At 41.3% G+C, this 22,264-nt stretch overlaps 1 protein-coding gene and 1 long non-coding RNA gene across 3 annotated transcripts; both read right to left on the reverse strand.

The window, feature by feature from the left end:
- Positions 1 to 10,189: 10,189 nt before the first annotated feature.
- LOC108946558 (uncharacterized) lies at positions 10,190 to 11,139 on the reverse strand. 2 transcript variants are annotated; one of them, XR_001970865.3, is made up of 3 exons: positions 10,823 to 11,126; positions 10,578 to 10,735; positions 10,190 to 10,431 (listed from the first exon to the last, which is right to left on the reverse strand). It is a non-coding gene; the product is annotated as an uncharacterized lncRNA (long non-coding RNA). The 2 variants fall into 2 exon arrangements; XR_001970864.3 differs by having other exon boundaries at positions 10,190 to 10,735; positions 10,823 to 11,139.
- A 9,073-nt stretch (positions 11,140 to 20,212) lies between these two features.
- On the reverse strand, positions 20,213 to 21,991 carry LOC138892247 (uncharacterized). The gene has a single exon (XM_070175951.1). It carries the CDS (start codon positions 21,989 to 21,991, stop codon positions 20,213 to 20,215), a length of 1,779 nt encoding a protein of 592 aa, XP_070032052.1.
- Between the last annotated feature and the right edge of the window lie 273 nt (positions 21,992 to 22,264).

The raw sequence follows: 22,264 nt of genomic DNA on the forward strand, positions 1-22,264 counted from the left end.
AACATAACTCTTTGAATTTCTTCCACGCATTTCGTATGCGCATATGAGCGCTCGGTATCAGCTGTGCATCGCCGACTTGTGATTCCATGAACGATGTTTGAGATGTGTATTCCATGTTTTGGTGATGGGCCAGTCTGGAGGACTTGAGGCCAGGTTTAGACCACGGCTTAGGCTCGGTAGCTTCAGTTGTAACATGTACATTTGGACTCATATGTCCAATAATGTCCATGCGAGTGGAATTTGTGGCTCGATGAGCGGTGGAATGGCTTTGTGATGAGTATGATATAACTGCGGGATGCGTTAAGATGATTTGAATGCTCTTTTATTCCAGCTCAGTATCTAATTTTTTTTTTATGATTTTGAGACTGTGCACGAGTTGCTACGATGGCTATGCGTTGTTATCGCACAATATTGGTGTAATGGTAAGGTGCTTGTTATATGTTGAGGCGGTGAATGGCTCGAAGAGAGGATTTCTCAGTGCATGATTAAGGGGTTCAACAATTAATTCCAATGGAGGAAAGGCAATCAGACTATAGATGTCCAAGTTTGGTTGTTAAAGTAACAAGACTTGGTGTTTGCGAGCATGGTCGAATTTTTATTGTGATGTTGTGTCGTTGTCCTTGTTTGAATGCATTATGGTCCGCCAGTGTTACAGTCTTCTTAGATTTCGCCTTCGGGGCAAGGTGTTATGAAATGGTGCATGAGGGGCGGTTGCCAGAGATAGCTGTGTGCAGCGGTTCAGAATCGAATGGGTATTTCTAATGTTGATGGCTCGAGAAAGATGATCTTCGAAGAGGCTTAGAGTCGGTAACAATTTATTGGTTCAGGTGCTACAGAGATGCATTTTTATTTGATGCAACAGTTGGGTAGCAAAGTGTGAGGGAAGACATGACGGGAAGTATTTCGCGGTGATTGAAGTACTAGCAGGTCAAGTAGGAGAGGTAGGGGTTGAGAAGTTGCTTAAAGGAGATGGTTTAACCAAAGTGTAAAACGGTTTGGAATCGTGATAGAATGTGATTTGGCCTACGGACTTTATTTGGAGTGATGGTTACTGTACGGAGAAAGATTGAATATGACTTGAGTTTGGAAGGCATTGTTAAACTTTCATTTAATGTCAATAGGGAAAGTGCAAATTTATACAAATGGTGGGCGAGCATGAGCTCTGGAGAATTTACTATTTACGTGGTCGTTGCACCCAGTGCAGCGTCGTTGGAAGATGTCGGCAAGGAATTCCACAGGTGGGTTATCTCCGGTGAGTAGTTAGCGATGGCGTGATGTTGATGAAACTTCTGCGAGAAATATTACTTGCTAGCTGGTAAGAGGTCGAGTGTGTGACTGTGGCTGGCAATTTAGAATGTTCATGAAAAGCTTAACAAAAGACTTCGAGAAATCTGGCGGGTTAACGGTGCGAGATCTTGGTAATTGAGAAGGAGAAATCCTTGTGGGTTCTAATTTTATATAATTACAGCTTAAAGCTAAGTGGGGGAGACTGCTATTGACAATTTGATTTCATGGTTATGTGTTAAATTTTAGTTTTGGTCTGAGGCATACTTGTGGTTTAGTTATGACTTACAGAGGTGGATATCGAGGATGACAGGTGAGTAAATTCCTGGATACGGGTTACATTGCACTTTATGAAAATATAAAAATTATGGAATGATTAAGTTGTTATTTTGAAGGATGTAGTGCACACGAAGTATGAATTTGATTGGTCGTGTTAAGGCAGGGTTACTTATTTGAGTGTTGATTGTGCTAAAGGAGCACATGTCTTTCGGCCCGTTTGGACCAGAGTAAATTAGATTTGAGTAGAGTGGATGACTATCAAGAGGATTCTAATGGATTCAAAATGTATATGTGAAAATTGAAAATTTATCGAATTTGTATATCACTAGAATCAGTTACTTACATTGGATGGTATCGGGACATGTGGTAATTCTGTTTGACTATGGATTCTACATTTCAGTATAAGAAAGGAAAGAAGAACAATTTTAAATTCGCATAAGGTATTTTGAGAGTGAGTGTTACGGTTGGGGTATTTATGAATGTGCTTAAGAAGAATACGGTGGCTTATGGGCCTTAGGGCAATGTGGTTTTATATTAGGATGTCTTGTAGTGAGCTTTGGGTAAGGATAGTAGTGTTTTGACAAGGAGAAATGTAAACTTGAGGGTGATTCAGAAGAAACTCGAAGAAAATAGGACAAATGGGTAACATGTTGGATCAGTATGATAATGGTATGCTCGGTTCTTTTGGTTCTTATGATGATGTGGGACTTTACTGGTCTTTTGTGGCATTACTCTCGGATTTGGCAACTTGTGTGGCTTGGTGGAGTTGGAGGAATTCAACTCTGATAGTTTGGTTATGTGCAAATGGAATTCAAAGTGTTCATGATGGTTTCTACCATGGTCTGAACCGGATATTTTCTACCGGTGTATGAAACGTGTTGTGTATTGTGATTTCCTCCTAGAAAGGAGCAAGAGAGAGGTTTCTAATTAAAAAGGTATGTAATTTGCTGGTGACTCAGAGTTGATAATGGAATTCTTGTGCTTGTCACATGATAGCATAATAGATGTGGTGTGTTATGCGGGATTGGAATTTACATGTACAAAATGACAGTTCAGTCTTGAAGAGAAGGTAACGAATGTTGGACAGCATGGTCAATTTCAGATGTTTCAATTAATGTTATAACTGCTCGGTAATTCCTGAGAAGGGTGCGCACTTCAGAAGGCGCGTTGTGTTTTGACTTACTGATGTTCATCGGTATTGCAGTACTCACCTGGTTGATAGACTGCTGATATTCAAATTATTTTTATATGACACAAAAGAATTATGAAAGTATTCCTCATGGGAAGATCGTGAATGGAAGACGTGTTAGTCATTCTAGTGCTAGAGTTGAGATCAGTTATGGTGATTCATGTGTTCGATGAATTTAGAGATTGAGAGTTCTTAGAAGCATATTGTTTCAGGGTTGCGACCTATTTGAGGTGAGTATTTTATTTAAACTAAGTGGAGGAACTAGTTGCGTTAATTATTTATGATAGCTATGCGCTATGAGTGCGCATATATGTGAGGATTTTTAGAGCAAGTATTCATACTCGGAGGAATGCTTAGGCTATAATATGCCTAGAGTTGACTGTTAAGTGTAAAGTTATAATGTTTCCCGTATTCGTACCTTTGTTGAGAACTATCTGGTCTATACTTAAGGTTACAAAGAAGATGATTCCCTAAATAAATGGGGTAGTTACTAATTCTGCGTAAAATTGCCGATTTGAAGTGTGATAACAGACTTTACGCATACTTGCACTATGGCGTGCTATTTATACCAGTCCAGGAGCATGAGAATCTTATTTCATTATCATATACAAGTGTACTTGTTTAATTACTCATGTATGATATGCTGGGACTGGAAGCCTGTGACCATGCCAGGCGGTTCATATTATTGGCACGTGAGTTGTCCGTGCCGTGTGTGGGAATTTTATTTCTTTGATAATTTATCGGATTTCATTGCTTTCCTTCCTCTACGATAAAAATTACATGAGTAGCGTATTTGAGAAATTGTGTACATGCACCTATGGTTATCCTCTTCACGAAATTTAAGGAGTTGGTTGTAACATTGTGGTTGTGGTGGTTCTTGTTGAACTTTCAATATGGTTCTCTTCCTTGAGACATCTCCCATATTTGGGTACACAGATTGCGCAGTGGTGGCTGGAGTTATATTGATGTGGCGTGTCAGTGGGTTAGTTGTGTTTAATAATATTGAAAGTCGACGTAGAAATTTACTATGGTTCTTGTCGAAGGAGAAGGACCTCCACAACTGGTGGATCTGATGAATGGTTACGAGTTTTTGTGTGTTTCTTTTATTATCAACAATGTACGAAGGTGTAGGGATGAGTTTTTGTTCGATATGGGGTTTAATGCTAGTACTTGGTTGGTTTGGAGTAGTTACTGTGATCAGGAATGGTGCTACGAGTGGGCGAGTTGTGTAATATGTTGGTGATTATATCCGTGATTATAGTTATAGCTCGATGCAGCTTGTTCAGACTCATACAGTGTGTAAATGTAAGATTCGTATCTTGAAAAGAAATTCTGAAGGTTGGGAATTGAATTCCAAGGTTTTTGGGCTAAGGCTAAATTAACGATTTTCAGTTTTGTTGTGTGGTCAGGCCTTATAGAATAGGGTGGCGTGAGATCACCCCGGGTATGTGCGTGGTAAGGTGGAATAGAGATTTGAAGGTTAAGAACAACTCTTGGCACGTTCGAGAACGAACGTATGTTTAAGTGGGGGAGAATGTAATGACCCGACTGGTCGTTTTAAGTATCACAGCCCCACTCCTCCATTTACTGCTCAATTTACGACTTATAGTTGATTTATGAATTATCGGGTTAGTTGGTTCGGGTCCGGAAGGATTTCGGAGTGAAATGAGACACTTAGTCTCAAAATTAAAAACTTAAATTGGAAAAGTTGACCTGATATTCACTTATGTGTAAACGACCTTGGAATTGAATTCTGATGATTCCAATAGCTCTGTATGGTTATTTTGGACTTAGGAGCGTGTCCGAAAAATATTTGGAGGTCCGTAGTAGAATTAGGCTTGAAATAGCGAAAGTTGAATTTTTGGGAAGTTTGACCGAGAGGTTGACTTTTTGATATCAGAGTCGGAATCCGATTCTGGAAATTGGGATAGGTCCGTAATGTGAAATGTGACTTGAGTGCAAAATTTGAAGTCATTCCGGATTGATTTGATGTGTTTCGGCACAATATATAGAATTTAAAAGTTCAAATTTCATAGATTTTGAATTGAGGTGCGATTCATCATTTTGATGTTGTTTAATATGATTTGAGGCATTGAGTAGGTCCGTGTTATGTTATGGAACTTGTTGGTATGTTCGGACAGGGTCCCGAGGGGCTCGGGTGAGTTTCGGATGGTTAACGGATCAAATTCGAACTTAGAAGAAATCTGAAGTTTCTGCCTTCTGGTGCAATTGCACCTGCGGAACTTGACTCGCAGGTGCGACCACACAAAAGCGCAATAGATATCGCAGGTACACAAGGTTCGTAGAAGCGGACAGCAAACTCGCACAAGCGAGCTCGCAGGTGCGAGCTGAGATGCGCAGAAGCGGAGACTGGGCAGACGAGTGAAGTCCGCAAATGCGACATTTTGCTCGCACAAGCGGAGGCGCAGGTGCGCAAATACTGTCTGCAGATGCGGATTAACTGGACAGAAGTCTTTAAGTTCGAGGGTTCGCGATTTTTCTCCCATTTTTCGGATTTTGGAGCTCGGTTTAGGCAATTTTGGAGAGGAATGTTTCCACACATCTTGGGATAAGTGTTCTTGACTCCATTGTGATTATGTTTCATGAATTAATCTTCATTTTTAATGTAAGGTTATTGAATCTTCAAGAGAAAATCGAAGGAAATTTCTATAGTTCATAAAAATGAATTTTTGAGTTTTGAACATCGATTTGGAGTCGGAATTGAGTGAAATTAATATGGTTGAACTTGTAATTGGATGGGTTATCGGATTTTGTGGGTTTCATCGGAATTCTGAGATGTGGGCCCCACGGGCAATTTTTGAGTTAAATTTCGGATTTTTATAGAAAATTGTGATTTCATATGGAATTAATTTTAATAAATTTTATTGACTAAAATAAATTATTGTGATTAGATTCGAGGCATTCAGAGGCCGATTTGCGAGGCAAGGGCATAGCAAAGTAAAGAATTTCACACTCTGAGATAAGTAACAGTTTTAAATCTGGTCCTGAGGGTATGAAACCCCGGATTTTGGGTCATGTGACTATTTTGGAGGTGACACACATGCTAGGTGACGGGCGTGTGGGCGTGCACCGAGGGGATTGTGACTGGGTCCATCCCGTGAAAACTGTAAAGTTGAATAACTTGTTAATAACTATGTGCTCTCTATGTGTTGTGAAAATTTGACAATAAGTTATGTTAGAAACCATGTTTAGGCTAAATGTTGGTACTGTTGGGACCCACTGAGGTCGTGTACATGTTGAACTATCTGCTTAAATTATGTTTTGTACTCAGTCACAGTTTACTTGTTTATTTTATCCCAGTCTCTATTGTTCATTATTGATGCATCATATCATTGTTGTTTGGGCTGATTCCATGATTGATGAGAGCCTGAGAGACTGGAGAGATTTATGACTGAGTGAGGCCGAGGGCCTGATTGTGAGATATTATACTATAGCACGTGAGTTGTCTGTGCATCACATGAGTTGTCCGTGCGGATCCTTATATTATACTATAGCACGTGAGTTGTCCGTGCAGTACATGAGTTGTCCGTGCAGATCCTTATATTATACTATAGCACATGAGGTATCCGTGCAGCACATGAGTTATCCGTGCAGCACGTGAGTTATCCGTGCAGCACGTGAGTTGTCCGTGCGGATCCTTATATTATACTATAGCACGTGAGTTGTCCGTGCGGATCCAGATATTTATATTATGGCACGTGAGTTGTCCGTGCAGATTATAGTGCTTCGGCTGTAGGAGCTCCTCCGGAGTCTGTACACCCCTAGTGAGCGCGGGTACCCATTGAGTGTGAGTGTTGAGGGTTGAGAGCCGAGTGATTGAGCTGTTGTGACGAGTTGAGTGATTGTTGCCCTGAGAGGTTGTACTTGTTTTTCATTTGTTGTTGTACTTAGTTGTTGTCTGTCACTGTTGTAAAATTCTCTAAAAGATTTTATATCCGGATTACATGAACTTGAACTGTATAAAATTGATTTGACTTAAACTGCTAGATTTGAAAGCATGTCTATTCTTTGCTAGAATTACTGAAAGTGAACTATAATTGTGTAGCTCGTCACTATCTTCAGTTCCTTATTTATTATTGTTACTTGCTGAGTTGGTTGTACTCATACTACACCCTGCACTTCGTGTGCAGATCCAGATACTTTTGGATATAGCGGGTGTTGATTCTCTCGCACAGTTAATTTATTTTCCGGAGATTTAGACGTAGTTGTCGTGTTCTGCAGACCTTGTCTCTCCTTCCCTATCTCCTTATTTACTGCGTTTGGTCTCAGACTATTATGGACCGTATTTTCCAGACTTGTATTCATATTAGATGCTCATGCACTCAGTGATACCGGATTTTGGGAGTATTTATATATGTATTTGTGAGTTTTTCTTCCGCTAAATTAAGATATTATGTTTTCATACTTAAAAGATATGGTGATTTATTGGGATTGTCGGCTTGCCTAGTATTGAGATAAGCGCCATCACGACGGACGAGATTTTGGGTCGTGACAGTTGGGTTTCTTCTTCTCCTCTTTTTATTAAGGTATTTTTTCAATTTCGCTAGTTGAATAACTAGTCTTTCTTTGTTTTACAAGGGTCTCCTTCATTCTTTTTTTAACTGGGATTAATGACAGATCTACGTATTTTATGCTTAATTCTTTGGGTTTGGCTCATGATATGGTGGTTTCTTATCTTGGCCATGTGAGTTTTGAATAAAAGAAAGTTTGTGTTTGGTCTGGTCTGTTTAGGGTTGGTTATACTTGAACTTGGGTATTAGGAACAGGGATGGTAAGGAAATATTTTTTAAATCTGGAAATGAAATAAATTTTCTGTTTTAAATTGGAATTAATTTGTCTTTTGAAATGCTTTTGTTCCGAAAATATTCTTTCTTTTAAATCTCCAAAACAAAGAAAAGCATATCACTATCAATACCTAACATAGAAAAATCAAAGGACCTAGAACTCTTCCTCATCGGCGACCTTAGCCATTGCCGATCACTATCAACACCTACAAATCTCTTTCTCTTTTATTTGCTCACCGAAAATGACCCAAAGACTAAAAAATTCTCATGGTTAAAATTGTATAATGAATTATATATATTGTATAGTTAGTGTATACTTTATAAAAACTCAAAGTGTTTACAGATACATAGATTATACGACATATACACTAAATATAAAATTATTATATATGAGATACACTAATTATACATCTTATATATAAATAATAAGAAGAAAATAGCAGCAATAACCACCTGCAGAAATATACTTTACCCTTCACTTCTTCACAGCAAATGCACATAAATTCATCCCAAAAGAATCATGGAGTTCCAACCTCCAAAATGGCCAGAAAAACACCATTATATGACCAACAATATTTACATTGTATAAATAATGTATATAAATTGTATAACTGTACATATACACCTATTATATAACATATATACATTATATATACATTTGTGAGGTTGCTGCAAAGAAGTCAGAGCCATGAATATACACTAACAATACATTAGGGATTCGCTAAAATATAGAGGATACACTTTATATACAAAATTTATATAATGTAATAGTATATATACAAATTTTATACATTTTATAATAGTTTATATATAATTTTTATAATATACACTGAAAAATACATGATACACTTTATATATAAAAATTATACAATGTAATAGCGTATATATAATTTTTATACAGTGTAAAACAGTATATATATAATTTTTATAATAATATTATTATATATAGTGTAATTATATACATATAACAGTGCATATACAACTTTTATACACTGTGTATATAAAACTTTTATATGAAATTACATTGTATCTTCCAAATACCATTAAAATATAAATCACCATCAATACCCATTTCCAAAGATATGTGCTTATAAATTATCATTAGGACCCGAAAAAAAAGATGATGAAGAAGAAGCAATCACATAAACAAAAATGAGAAGAAGAGCGTCATTTTCTCTAAAAGAAAGGTAGAACGGGAAACAAAATATTAAAGCAGTTTGGTATCCTCTTTTGACCAGATATAATCAGATAGTAACCCAAGAATCCAAATTTCAAGTAAATCAAAAGCTAACTACTGGAAGAATAAGAAAGCCCAAAAAATATCAAAATCAAAATCCATCAAAAATCACAACCCAACCATTAGGAACACCAAAAAAGAAAGAATCCAAAATTCTAAATTTTAAGAAAATCAAAAGCTAACTAATGAGAAAACCAAATCCAACCCCACCCCCCTCAACAAACCTAACATCAAATAAAATCGCAACTGGCTTATAGTAATCAAAATTATGGGAAAAGAAGATTTTCATATTACCAAAAATAATACAACCTTCTTAGCTTGTAACAAATTAGAGTGATAAAGCCATTCGGAAAAAAATAAATTGCCAAAATACCATACTATGAGAATTTATAAGAACGTACTTATAATTTTTAATTCTTACAAGATTTTAATATCAAACAACGAATACATTGAAATTTAAAAAGTTATTTATAATGTTTAAATTAGGTTGGCATTTTAAAATAAAGACAGATAGAAACAAACATAAGCAAAGAATTTCACAATATTAACACATCATCGGCCGGTTGGAAAAAATACATTATCAACACCGATATTAATAATAAAAGTCCATAATATACACCTTTTACTAGTATATTATATATTAGACTAGTGAAAAATGGCCCGTGCTGAGCCCGGGCCCGAACCTGATAACTTCTAGTATGTCGTATGGTTAGTCTATGAAATTGAAATGTATGAGTTTCAGGTAATCATTCTAAAGCTTTGTTATTTGAGGTTTCGTCCCGATGAGCTCATTGGAGAGATTTTGTGAGAAGCTTAAAATGTACATGAAGTTTGGTCCGTGATATAAAATTAGTGTCTTATTAAACTTATCCATTTGGGTAGCAATAACGTCTGCGACATCAATTTTGTTTTTCCAGAATATTTCCAAGCTTTTTAAGAGATTGAATTAGTTTGATAAACACTATTTCATTTGCACATCAAATATACAAAACGAACATACAAAGCAAAACCAAGCCGAAATTTTTTAGATTTCATGTTTCAAATATATTATCAACAGTAACATTTTATTGACCTGAATTATTTGATTTCTCACCTAACTGCAGGGCAACCAGCAATGTATATTGGCTAATTTAGAAAAGAATTTATTCAACTGAACTATGTGACAATTATCTTCTTCTGATGCTATTAAGTCCTTTCTTTCTGACTCTTGTATGTGCACATGTTGATTGAGAATATGTATGTTGGATTTTTCTATTTATTGTCAGTTTCAGTAAAAATAGACTTTACGCGAGTACAATAGCTCTTTTGTATGTTTACTGAGTTATAACTTAAAGGTGCATCTCTGGCCCAAATCAAGTTTGCATTTGGTAGTAAACCAAGGAAACCTAAACAATGACACCATGGGTTGTGAAAGCTCTTTAGCCGAGACTATTTCAAGTTTTTTATCTCAATGGCATCTCAACAAGGGTAGAATGTTTTTCTAAAGTACAATGAATGCTCAGAAATGAGTAATATAGTCTCTTATTCTCACTAACATACCTTTACAGAGATTATTTCATACATTTCTGCAGAGGTAATTTCAAGAAATTTCTCTCCTAATTGGCTTGATAAGGTTGCAACAACTGTTCCACTGCAATCTGCAATTATACATCAAAGCAGGCCCTGATATGCAAGTTTTTATGTGTTATTTGATTTGCATAAAAAGAATGAGAGAAGAAAACATTTGGACTTAAAGATGTTACATTAACAGATATTAGCGAGCTTGGAATTCAAATTGTGATACCTGGGTATTAACATCGCACGTCTATTGCAGCTTGCACAATGAACAATTCTCCTTACACCGATTCTGTATTATTGCCCGCAGTGGGAACATAATAGTTCATAGAGCTCTTGGTCCGTAGCCGGTAGCAACATTTTACCTCCGATGCAAAAGATTTGTATCTGTGAAGGGGGATAGAAGTAGATTTATTGAGTTGTAACTGTAACCCTAAAATACCCCACATATATTTGCATGTATGTAATACATACAGTAGACTGCGGCTGAATCTTTGCGATTGGTACTATGTTATCGTATACTGGTACAAGGTGATTAAGTTGTTTGCGGAGAACTTTCCCATCTGTGCCTTGCCATTATATCTTCCTTGTCTCCAACACTGTACATGTATAGGGCTTTTAGAAACCAATAAAACACCATGTATATTTAGAATGAGGTAAGATCGTTGTATGGAGTTCTAGATACATATGGTCAAATTGTTATTTAACTAAAAATGCGAGTTTGAACTTATAGCTTGCTAACTGTATGTCTTTCCGCATATGTTTCATTCACATGAACTAACTAATGAAATATAAAAGTCGATTACATTAATATTTATTTCATATCAGTTCATAACTTCTCCAAGTTAGGAATATGGTAAATTTATTGGGTTGTACCTTGCCGACAATAATAATCCTAGCTATATTGTTTAAATTTTGTTAGTAAAGAATTCAAAGCAGTTCTTTATGGATACAAAGAAAGCTATAGTCTTTCCATAGCGGCATAGTTGGTTCGTGCAACTCGTTTTTACCTGATCTTGATCTTATTTTATTTGTTCACCTTTTGTCTCTAAACACGTGTAGTAGCACTTCTCTCATTTTTTGGCCACTTGTGTTTAGCCACTTCCACTTACATTTTTCATAGTTGTTCGCGAATGCTCTTTCATTTTCTTGAATTCCTTTGTATACTCCTGTTTCGGTGCTAAAAGTTTGGGGCTTTGTCCTTAAATTTCTAAATTCAACTGCTAATCTGCTTTGCCGGTACGATTTGGAGTTTTCTCGCCGGCGATTAGCTAGCTGGTAACTTCTCTTACCATATCTTTCTTATTTTCCCCCTTTTTCCGTACTTTCTGAAGAACCCTTGGTCCACCTTCGCACAAGCCAAACTAAAATTACAAAATGAAAATTTTAATTTTATTGTGTTTTTTTGCTTTTTCTTTCCCGTGTCAGTTTGCTTGGAGGGGAATTACAGTGCTATACAAGATAGTGACTTTTCTAACAAAGATTTTACTAGATAGTTTCCTATTGATACAGAAATTAATTCTCTAACATAAACTTGTGAAATTTGAATCAAATTTGGGTATTTGTTATATTCTATGTTCTTTAGGTCGTTTCGTGTTGGATTTTCTACATGCATGTAATTAGTAACTTATCTGATTTTCTCATGCATGCTTAAAAGTAAGTAGTCAGGTGCAAGCTTGTGACAAGCTCTGCAGATATTATCTGTTCTTTGCGGGTAAGGTTTCTCATAGTTATTTTGTTTGTAGAGATGTGTCTTTAATTTTAGGTGCTTCTGTCCTAAAATGCCTGAAGTTGGACAATGGACAACATTACCTACTTATATGAAACATATTTGATGGCTGAGTTTGGTTATAATGTAAAATTGTTGAATCAACTTATGCAGGTGCATTATATTGTTGGTATTGCGTTTGACCAAAAAGTGTAACTTCCGGTTAAACTATTAAATTTACGTAATAATGGGTTAAATCTAGTTAAGGATAATAACTCCAGATGCTAATCTCGAAAACGTGCAGGAGATGGGGACAGATCCCGTAAATGATTGATGACAATAAGTGCAAAATACTCTTAAAGCATGAACATTAATGCAGATATAACTAACAATAAACTCTAATATTCAACACATATCTCAAGTAAACTCTAATAGTATAAATGTAGGGAATATTCACTAGAATATTCTTTCTAATGTCCTATTCTCAAAACTAACCGTTATTGTCCTTTACGCAATGCTTGACCTCGACCATGGTTGACACCTCAGCCACGAATATTGCTGCCTTCTGGTCGACCTCGACCGACTCTTTCCTTAATGTCATATTAGACCAAATACCCTTAGGGCGGATTTTGGCCCATATAGTTAGTCCCTCCGCTTATTGAGGCCGAGCCCAGACGGCCTTGATGAGCGGACTCTATTTATCGTGGTTGACAAAATTGGGCGAGCAAGTAGGATAGTGGCGCTTCAAACGAGGTGGCAACATGACTTTTCGTGAGCTGCAACCTTTGGGGCCGCATTGTTTCAGACTGACATCATGATATCATGAGTCATTATGACGCGTTTTCCCGATGCTTTGCGTCGTTTCCCGCGCCTATGCCATTTCGATACCTGCGCTGGGTAATGATGGCCTGATTTCTTGGTCCTGATGCTTGAACTCTTATAAATAAGGACCTGAGGCCATTTGTGTTTGTTTTGCATACTCTTAATATCGAATCCTTGTGTCTCCTTCTTCATTCTCCATATTGAACCATTGTCTCCTTTTTACGTCGTCATTGCGTATCCACTCCCCTAATTCCAGTGATTTCAGTTGCTTCCAACCCTTCTGTGCTTAAAACATCTTCTCTCAAGAATATGGTTAACACACCCTATGGTTTCGGCATGGCGACTAACCCTACCCCTTTGGCGGTGCGCATGCCTTCTCACGGCAACGGTGTTTCTGTTGCCATTGAAGACGAGAAGTTTCCTACGGTGGAGGAAATAATCCCTCGCAGTGAAAAGGCTAGATCCGACTTTTCGAAGTTGCCTAAAGATGATCATGAGGCCTCGGAGTCAGTGATGAACGAGGTCGATCTCGCTGAGCTTAAGGCAAGGTTCAAAATTTCTGCTCATATCGATCTGATTCCAGCAGGGCGCGATATGGTACAGATACACCGCCCCGGATATTGCGCGTTCTATGTGTATCCGTTCTATGTCGGCTATTCCTTTTCTCTTCCCCCATTGGCGGAGGAATTTTGCCGCTACTACGGCATTTTCCCGGCCCAACTCTCCGCTTACATCTACAAGCTTATCCGTATGTTGACAAAATATGCGAAGTTGGCTGGCCATGGAGTCTCACTTCGCCACCTGATACATCTCTTCGCCCCTAGTTTCTATAGGGGGCGATGTTGCACCTCCGCCACCGAGGAAGTAAAAGTCTGGTGGTGAAGATGGACGATAAGCCAAATCGCTAGTTCTGGCTCAACTACTTCTTCGTCAAGACGGAGGACGTGGTGGTCAACGTGAGCGGATTCCCTGAGGCTTGGAATTACGCTCGTAAGTATCTTTTTGCCAAGCATTTGTTTTGCCCGTTTTAGTCGTAATATGACATTCCGTCCCTTCTTCGTGTAGCTGACACTTCGCCCCTTCCTTTGGTCGGGGACATTCATGACTGGGTCAGCCAGGTCTTGCCTCACATAGTGGGGATTCGTGAATGGCCGGCCTTTATCAAGAAATTCGGGCATGCGCCTTCCGTGACCGGTGAGTTCGTCTATATGTATTTATTTATACATATATAGTAATTATCTTTTATCTTACCGTTTTGACCTCATGGTCGCCTGCTCGTTACGGTTTTGTACAGGGAGTGACAGTCTTCTATTTTTTTCTTTTTCAGCCCGAGGATCTTCGAGAAGGCCGAGGGCTCCTGCTCCGGCATTTCGAAAGAGGAAGGCTGCTTTTGTTCCTTCTGCTGCGGTGAGGTCTGCTCGGTCGTCGACTGCACCTGTAACGGGACTCTCGGCTTCCCCTATGCGTCATCTAGTAGACGAGGATGATGAGGTGGAATCGTCGCCGAATGGTGATAACTTGCTTCCCCGTAAGAGGCGATCTGTGATGTCGGCGAAGGAGCTGTCCGGGCGGGGAGTTCGGCGATTGTGGATTTCGTCATCCGAGAAACGCCGACCATAGAACTTGAAGATGACGCCAAATTATCGCCCACGATTCCGCCGTCGTCGGGAGCCGAGGAGGGTACGTCTCTCCCTGAGACCATGATGGATTTTGAAGGGTCATCGGCGAGAGTTCCTGACGACTTATAGCAGGATGAGCCATCGGCCTCGCCACCAGCCGAGGATCCTTCTTCCAGGGTTGACATAAAGGGAAAAAGTGTAGCCGAAGAAGGTTACGAGATGGTCTCCGATATGGATGCCGAGGAAGTGAGGATGATGGGGGAAGGACTTACCTGACTTGAAGTGAGATTGGAGGGGACCACGCAGACTATTGTGATCCCCTTGGACCGGGATTTACTGGTTGACACGGAGGACGTGGTCCCTTCTCTTGGTCCCTCTGTTCCTATGTGGAGGGTAAAACCCTTGAGAAGCTTAAGGATGCCACTTTATCGAGGAGCATAGCCGGCCTCGCTTTTAGGGTAAGCTTTTCGATCTCTCTCCGTTTTTTATGTCGAGTTCAAAGTTTCGTTCTTACTCCTCGTTTTCTGTCTTTCTTTCAGACCGTGATTTTGGAGATCGAGAGCGCCCGACGAGAGGAGAGGCATAAGGCCATTTTCTAGAAGATGGAGCGGAAATATCGTGAATACCGTGATAAGCACCATGAGATCTGCAGGCGGTTCAGCGGGAGCGACAATTTCCAGGCTCTCCGAGGCGAACTGAAGGAGAAGGATGACGAGTTGGTGAGGGTCATCGAAAAATGTAGCGTTCTCGAGGGGGCGTTGAGGGACAAAGAAGAAGAACTTGAGGTGAGCAAGGGGGTCGAGGCCCAATGTGCCGATCTTCAAGCCCAGGTGGTTTCGTTGCGCGCCGAACTTGATGAGTGTCAACTCAAAGTGGACGCTCTGAGTGGCGAGGTCGCTGAGAAGGCATCGGGTTTAGGGAAGGTGGAGTTGGCCCAATTGTTGGCTGCGAGGAAAGCGGAGGCTCTGGAGATCGTGATCCGCATTCTTCGTTCTGAGCGGGAGTGTGCTTTAGAGACGGCCAGGCTCAGAGAGGAGCGGATAGGGGAGTTGGAAAAAGAGGCTTCGGGCCTTAATGATCGAGTTGCTGCTCTCGAGGTCGAGAAGGCGCAGTAGTTGGCTCAGCCGTCCTCTTCCCGTACTTTTGCTTTTCCTGATGTTTTGCGAGATTTGTACGAGGAATGGATTCACGTTGAGGCCCAGCTGGATATATTTAGGGATCTGATGGGGCGGGGGCTGTTTCAGAAGCCGACTTTGAGGATGCTCGTGCTAAGGCACATAAAGCTCGGTTTGCTTGTGGCTATGATCCCGCTATACTAGAAGCCGGTGATGACGAGGAGGATGCGGGCGTGGATCAGATTGAACAGGACGCCTGATACGAGGATGAGTATCCCGCTGGCGATGGCGAAGAGGTAGGTGGAGATGGTCTGTGCAATCAAGCTGGTGGTGTCGCTGGGCCAGGCGGTGATTAGTTCTTCTTCCATCTTTTTTTAGCCGCAGACGTGTGTATTTTTTGTAGGCGTGTATTCAAGCCATTGTAAAAAATATTCTAAGTATGAAATGTCAGTTTTGTTATTCGTACCTGATTCTTTTTCTTTTTTAGGGTTTGTACGCTTTTTTGATTTTGTTGCTTGGTTGTCTTTGTCATAATAAATTTGTTCGAGTAGGTTGAACGAGGTTAAAACGAAGCCTAGATTGGATTATGGCCGAGGGCCGGTAGGTGTTGGTTCGAAACCTACTGAACGAGGTCGAACATGTCGCATATTTATTTATGGACGAGGGCCGATTAGGCGTTCATCCCAACGTGATCGAATATAACCTTCATTTAGTTGAGGCCGTGGGCTAAGTAGATGTTAATTTGAATGAGGTCGAATGTAACCTTTCTAGTTAAGGTCGTGGACCGAGTAGATGTTAATTCGAACGAGGTCGAATGTAACCTTTATCTAGTTAAGGCTGTGGGTTGACTAGGTGTTAATTCGAACGAGGTCGAATGTAACCTTTATTTAGTTAAGGCCGTGGTCTGATTAGATGTTAATTCGAACGAGGTCGAATGTAACATTTATTTAGTTAAGGCCGTAGGCCGATTAGGTGTTAATTCAAATGAGGTCGAATGTAACCTTTATTTAGTTAAGGTTGTGGGTCGATTAGGTGTTAATTCGAACGAGGTCGAATGTAACCTTTATTTAGTTAAGGCCGTGGGCCGATTAGGTGTTAATTCGAACGAGGTTGAATGTAACCTTTATTTAGTTAAGGTCGTGGGCCGATAAAGTTGTTAATTTGAACGAGGTCGAATGTAACCTTTATTTAGTTAAGGCCGTGGGCTGACTAGGTGTTAATTTGAACGAGGTCGAATATAACCTTTATTTAGTTAAGGCCGTGGGCCGATTAGGTGTTAATTCGAACGAGGTCGAATGTAATCTTCATTTAGTTAAGGCCGTGGGCCGATTAGGTGTTAATTCGAATGAGGTCTAATGTAACTTGTGCTTGGGAGAGCAGAAATAAACTTCATGTACTTGTGCTTTGTTCATATTCTTGGAGAGATTTACATATTTTCCGGGCGCTGGCTGGTAGTTCAGTCCTAGTCCTAGTCTATCTACTCCCTTCATTGGTCGAACTGGAAAAATAGTGAGAGATTGAGCAATGAACTAGCCGTCCAGTGCCTTTGTCTGTGCGCACTTCAATCATGAAGTATCCCCGTCACCGCCTCGTTAAAAACCTTCTCGAGAAAACCCAATTGGGACAAAACTCGAGTGAGGGAAAAAGAGTGCGGCTTTGGGGACCTCATCCTTTAAAAGTTGAAGTACTTGAGGTGTGTAATATTCCAGTTGTTTGATAGTCGCTTTCTTTCCATTTTTTCTAGCGTGAATGACCCTTTGTTTGCTGCTGTCGTGATTTTGTAGGGGCTGTCCCAGTTTGTTCCTAGTTTGTCTTCCCGTGGGTCTTTGCTTGCTTGTGTTTTAGCTTTAAGCACCTAGACTTTGAGTGGCCTGATCTTTCCCCTTTTGTTATGGTAGCGTTCTGCTTGTTTCTTTTCGGCGACCATTCTTACGTAGGCCATATCTCTTCATTCCCTGACTTCGTCGAGTTCCTGCCTTCTACTATCATCGTTCTGGGGTCCGCTTTCACGGAAGTATCTTAGGCTGGGCTCCCCAACCTCAACTGGTATTACTGCATCAGTCCCATAGACTAACGAGTATGGCGTTTCCCCTGAGCTCGTTTAGGGGACCTACGATGTCCATTGCCCATTTGATGAACGGCCAAGGGGAAGTTACTGAGTGTAGGTGTTCGCCTGCTTAGTGGATCATTGGGATGTACTTCTGGCATTGTTCGCATTTTTTCACGAAATCCGCGGCTTCCATTTTCATGGTAGGCCAGTAATACCCCGCTCGTATGAGGCATCTGACCAAAGTTCGATTGCCGGAGTGAACAGTGGCTTTCGTGTACTTCTTCAAGGACGCGTCGCGTCTGATTTGGGCCTACGCATTTTGCCAGAGGGCCGCCATATGTCCTTTTGTACAGGTCGTTGTGAACGATGTATCTGGCCGTTTGCATTCGCAGCTTCTTGGCCTTTTTTTATCGTTTAGGAGCACGCCGTCCTGCAAATATGTAATAATATGGTTGCGCTAGTCTTAAGCCAGGTTTATGGTTCTTACCTCGATTTGGTCTATCGACAAGTTGAGGAGGTGGACCACATTTCGGTCTCCGGTTGTAATATTTTTGGTGGCTGCTGCTAATTTGGCGAGGCTATCCGCCTCGATGTTCTGTGCTCAGGGAATCTGGTCGAGCTGACATTCGTCGAACTCGGGTAGTAGTTTGCATATTTCGATCTAGTATTTTGTAACCTTTGCTCCTTGATTTGTAAAGTCCTCGTGACTTGGTTGACCACGAGCTGAGAATCGCAGTGCAACCTTAGCCGTTTCGCCCCGTATTTGAGTGCTAGTCTCAGTCCTGCAATTACGGCCTCACACTCGGCCTCATTGTTAGTCATGTCTGGGCACCTTATGGACTGGCGAATCACTTCGCCTGTTGGGACTTCGAGTATGAGTTCCCACCCAGACCCTGACGCGTTAGATGCGTCGTCGGTGTACAGGACCTAGAGGTCTTGTATTTGGGAAGAAGCGTGGACGACTTCCTTTTCGACTTCGGACATTATTTGTGCACTGAAGTCGGGGAGGACCTGTGACTTTATCGCCGTTCGCGGCCGATATGTAATATCGTGCTTGCTTAATTTGATGGCCCATTTGGCCAATCTGCCCGATAGTTCGGGTTTATGTAAAATGCTTCTTAAGGGGAAAGTCGTGACGACCGAGATGGGGTGGCATTGGAAATACGGTCTAAGATTTCGTGAAGCTATGACTAAGACCGAAGCCAGTTTTTCAAGATGGGGGTATCTGGTCTCGGCGTCGACTAGTGTCTTGCTGATGTAATAGATGGGAGATTGCGTACCTTTATTTTTTTGGACTAAGACTGCGCTCACAGCTTCTTCGGACATGGAGAGATAGACGAGGAGAGGCTGTCATGGTTCTAGTTTTGAGAGCAACGGTAGCGAGGACAAGTACACCTTTAACTCTTTCAGGTCTTGGATGCACTCAGGGGTCCATTGGAGGCCATTCTCCTTTTTGAGTACGCCGAAGAACTTGTGGCACCTATCGGAGGATCGTGAGATGAACCTCGAAAGGGCGGCGATACGGCCAGTCAGCCTCTAGACCTGCTTTTTGGTGGTCAAGTGCTCTGGTATCCCTTCGATGGCCTTGATTTGGTTGGGATTGACCTCGATACCTCATTGCGACACTAGGAAACCCAAGAATTTTCCTGAGGCCACGCCGAATGCACATTTTTCGGGGTTCAGTTTCATGTCGTATTGTCTGAGTATGCCGAAGGCTTCTCTCAAGTGGTCTATGTGATCTTCTTTCCTTTTGGATTTGAGCAGCATGTCGTCTATGTAGACTTCTATAGTTTTTCCGAGTTGTTCTTTGAACATTTTCGTCACCAGCCTTTGGTAAGCTGCCCCCGCATTTTTCAATTCGAAGGGCATGACCCTGTAGTAGTACGTCCCCTGGTGGGTAATGAAGGTGGTCTTTTCCTGGTCCTCTTCCTCTATGACGATCTGATTATAGCCCGAGTAGGCATCTAAGAAACTTAGTAGCTCGTGCCCAGCTTTTGAGTCGATGAGTTGGTCGATATGAGGTAATGAAAATGAATCCTCTGGGCAAGCTTTGTTCAAGTCAGTGAAATCTACGCACATCCTCCACTTGCTGTTCTTCTTTTTCACCATAATTACGTTGGCGACCCATTGGGGATACTTCGACTCCCTGACGGAGCCGTTTTCTAATAATTTTTCCACTTCTTCGCGTACTGCATCATTAATTGTGGAGTTGAACTTATGCCTAACTTGCCTCACCGGAGGGTAGAGTGGATCGACGTTCAATTTGTGCGTGGCGATTTCCTTTGGGATTCCTGGCATATCTGCATAACTAAAAGCAAACAAGTCCGCGTTATCAGTTAAAAATTTACGAAACTTACCTGGTTCTTGAAGTTTGCAGCCGATGTAAGCTTTCTTGCTATGGTCGTTGCTGTCCAATTGAACTGGATCGAGGTCCTCTATGGTCGATCCTGCGGCCTCGACCATATCGGGGTCTCTGATGACGTCCTCGCCGTCATCGCATACCGACCTCGACCCTGTTGATTGCTATGCCTCTTTTTCTTTATCCTTTGTTTATTGGGTGGCCGTGCAGTCTAGGGCGATGCGGTAAAATTCCTGGGATGTGCACTGCTCCCCTCGTATACTGAATATGCCCCATGGAGTTGGGAATTTGATGACTTGGTACAAGCTGGAGGGTATAGCTCTCATGGTGTGTATCCATGGTCGCCCTATTATGGCGTTGTATGTCGTGTCCTTGTCCGTGATGTGGAATGTGGTCTCCAGAGTGACGCCACCCGCCAGGACGGGAAGTGTGATCTCGCCAGATGTTCGCTCAACCGCATTGTTAAAGCCTGTTAGTGTGATGCAGCGTGGCACTATCTTGTCCTCGAGTTTCATTTGTGCGAGTACTCGAGGATGGATAATACATGCGCCGCTTCCATCGTCTACCATAATCCGTCTTACGTCGATATCTAAAATTCGTAAAGTGATAACGAGAGCGTCACAGTGAGGGAAAGCCAAACCGTTGGTATCTGACTTATCGAAGATGATGCTTTCTTCGATTCCATCATACCGTTCGTGGGTGATCGACCGTTTGAGCTTGTGGGTTCTGACATATGGGAGATTTCGTTCCCGGTTTGGTCGTGAGGCCACGGGATTTTTTCTTATATCATTTCTCCGATCTTTTCTGGATTCTGCTTGTACTGAGGTCAGTCGATGAGTCGGCCCATTGAGGTCGTCTTCGTCTGCTCGGAGTTCGGCACAATATGCATTGTGTATTTCGTCCCAAGTTGTTGGGGAATATTTCATAAGCCAACTTAATAATTTTCTTGTCGCCCTTGAACCATTTATGCTCAGCCCGTTTTGAAAAGCAGCTACCGCCATTCTTTCTGATACATTGGGCAAAGTCATTCTTACTCGATTAAAACGGGCGAGGAAGTCCCTTAGTCCTTCTCTCGGGGACTCTTTGATAGCAAAGATGTCATTCACTCTTGCCTCGGCCTTCTTGGCCCCGGCATGGGCCGTCACGAACTTATCAGCCATTTCCTCAAAGGTTTCGATGGAATGTGCCGGCAGTTGCGAGTACCAGGTTAATGCACCTCCCGTGAGGGTTTCGCCGAATTTCTTTAGCAGAATGGAGGATACTTGTTCCTTGGCGAGGTCATTTCCTTTCACGTCGGTGACGTGATGGGTCACATGATCCTCGGGGTCGGTTGTGCCATCATATATTTTCAGATAAGGCAGCATTTTAAAGGTCTTTGGTATGACATGTGGGGCAGTGCTATCACTGTACAGCTGCTTGACGAACCGACCGGCATCTCTCTTCGGCAATAACTTAGGAGCACCCGGTATTTTATTGACCCTCTCTTGGTTTTCTCTCATTTGGTCCCGAAGTGCCTTGTTCTCGTTTTCCATTTCCTCCATCCTTTTCAGGATAGCTGTGAGAGCGTCGTCGCCTGCATTGTTAACAACATTGTGAGTAATACCTGTCGTCGTAGGTGGAGGAGGAGGCTGATCATGTTGCTCGTCCACTGGTGGCGCAGCACATGTTCTCGCATTTACTGCGGCCGCGTCCTGAATAGGCTTATGGAGGACGCTGGTCAGTGTATCAGTTAGCCAGGTCTCAAGGAGCTTCTTTATCGCTGGTGGTGTCTCCTCTCCCACGGATGTGGAGGCTGTCTTGCCAAGGAATTTTGTGATGCTACGATCGGGAAGGGGTGACCCACCTCGCCTAGGAGAGGCATTGGGCGTTGTGTCCTCGTCCACTGCTTCAGAGCGTTCGTGGATGATGTTCATGAGGTTGGTTGGGAGGTCACTCATTATTCTCGTTCTTTCTTCTCTATTACCTGCCATATTAGATCTATGCGTGCAGGGAGAAAAAGGTTCTTGTTGTTTTTGTTAGTAACTAGTGTCGATTGTAGATCTAGAAGAAACTAAAAGACTTAACTAGAAAATCCCCACAGACAGCGCCAAATTGTTTGACCAAAAAGTGTAACTTCCGGTTAAACTATTAAATTTATGTAATAATGGATTAAATCTAGTTAAGAATAATAACTCTAGATGCTAATCTCGAAAACTTGTAGGAGATGGGGACACATCCCGTAAATGATTGATGACAATAAGTGC

Source organism: Nicotiana tomentosiformis, chromosome 5 (genome assembly GCF_000390325.3).
Source record: "Nicotiana tomentosiformis chromosome 5, ASM39032v3, whole genome shotgun sequence".
Taxonomy (NCBI): Eukaryota; Viridiplantae; Streptophyta; class Magnoliopsida; order Solanales; family Solanaceae; genus Nicotiana; species Nicotiana tomentosiformis.

Bases quoted from the DNA above. Each gene is read 5' to 3' on its own strand.
- LOC138892247 (XM_070175951.1), bottom strand. From the start codon at position 21,991: ATGGCAGGTAATAGAGAAGAAAGAACGAGAATAATGAGTGACCTCCCA.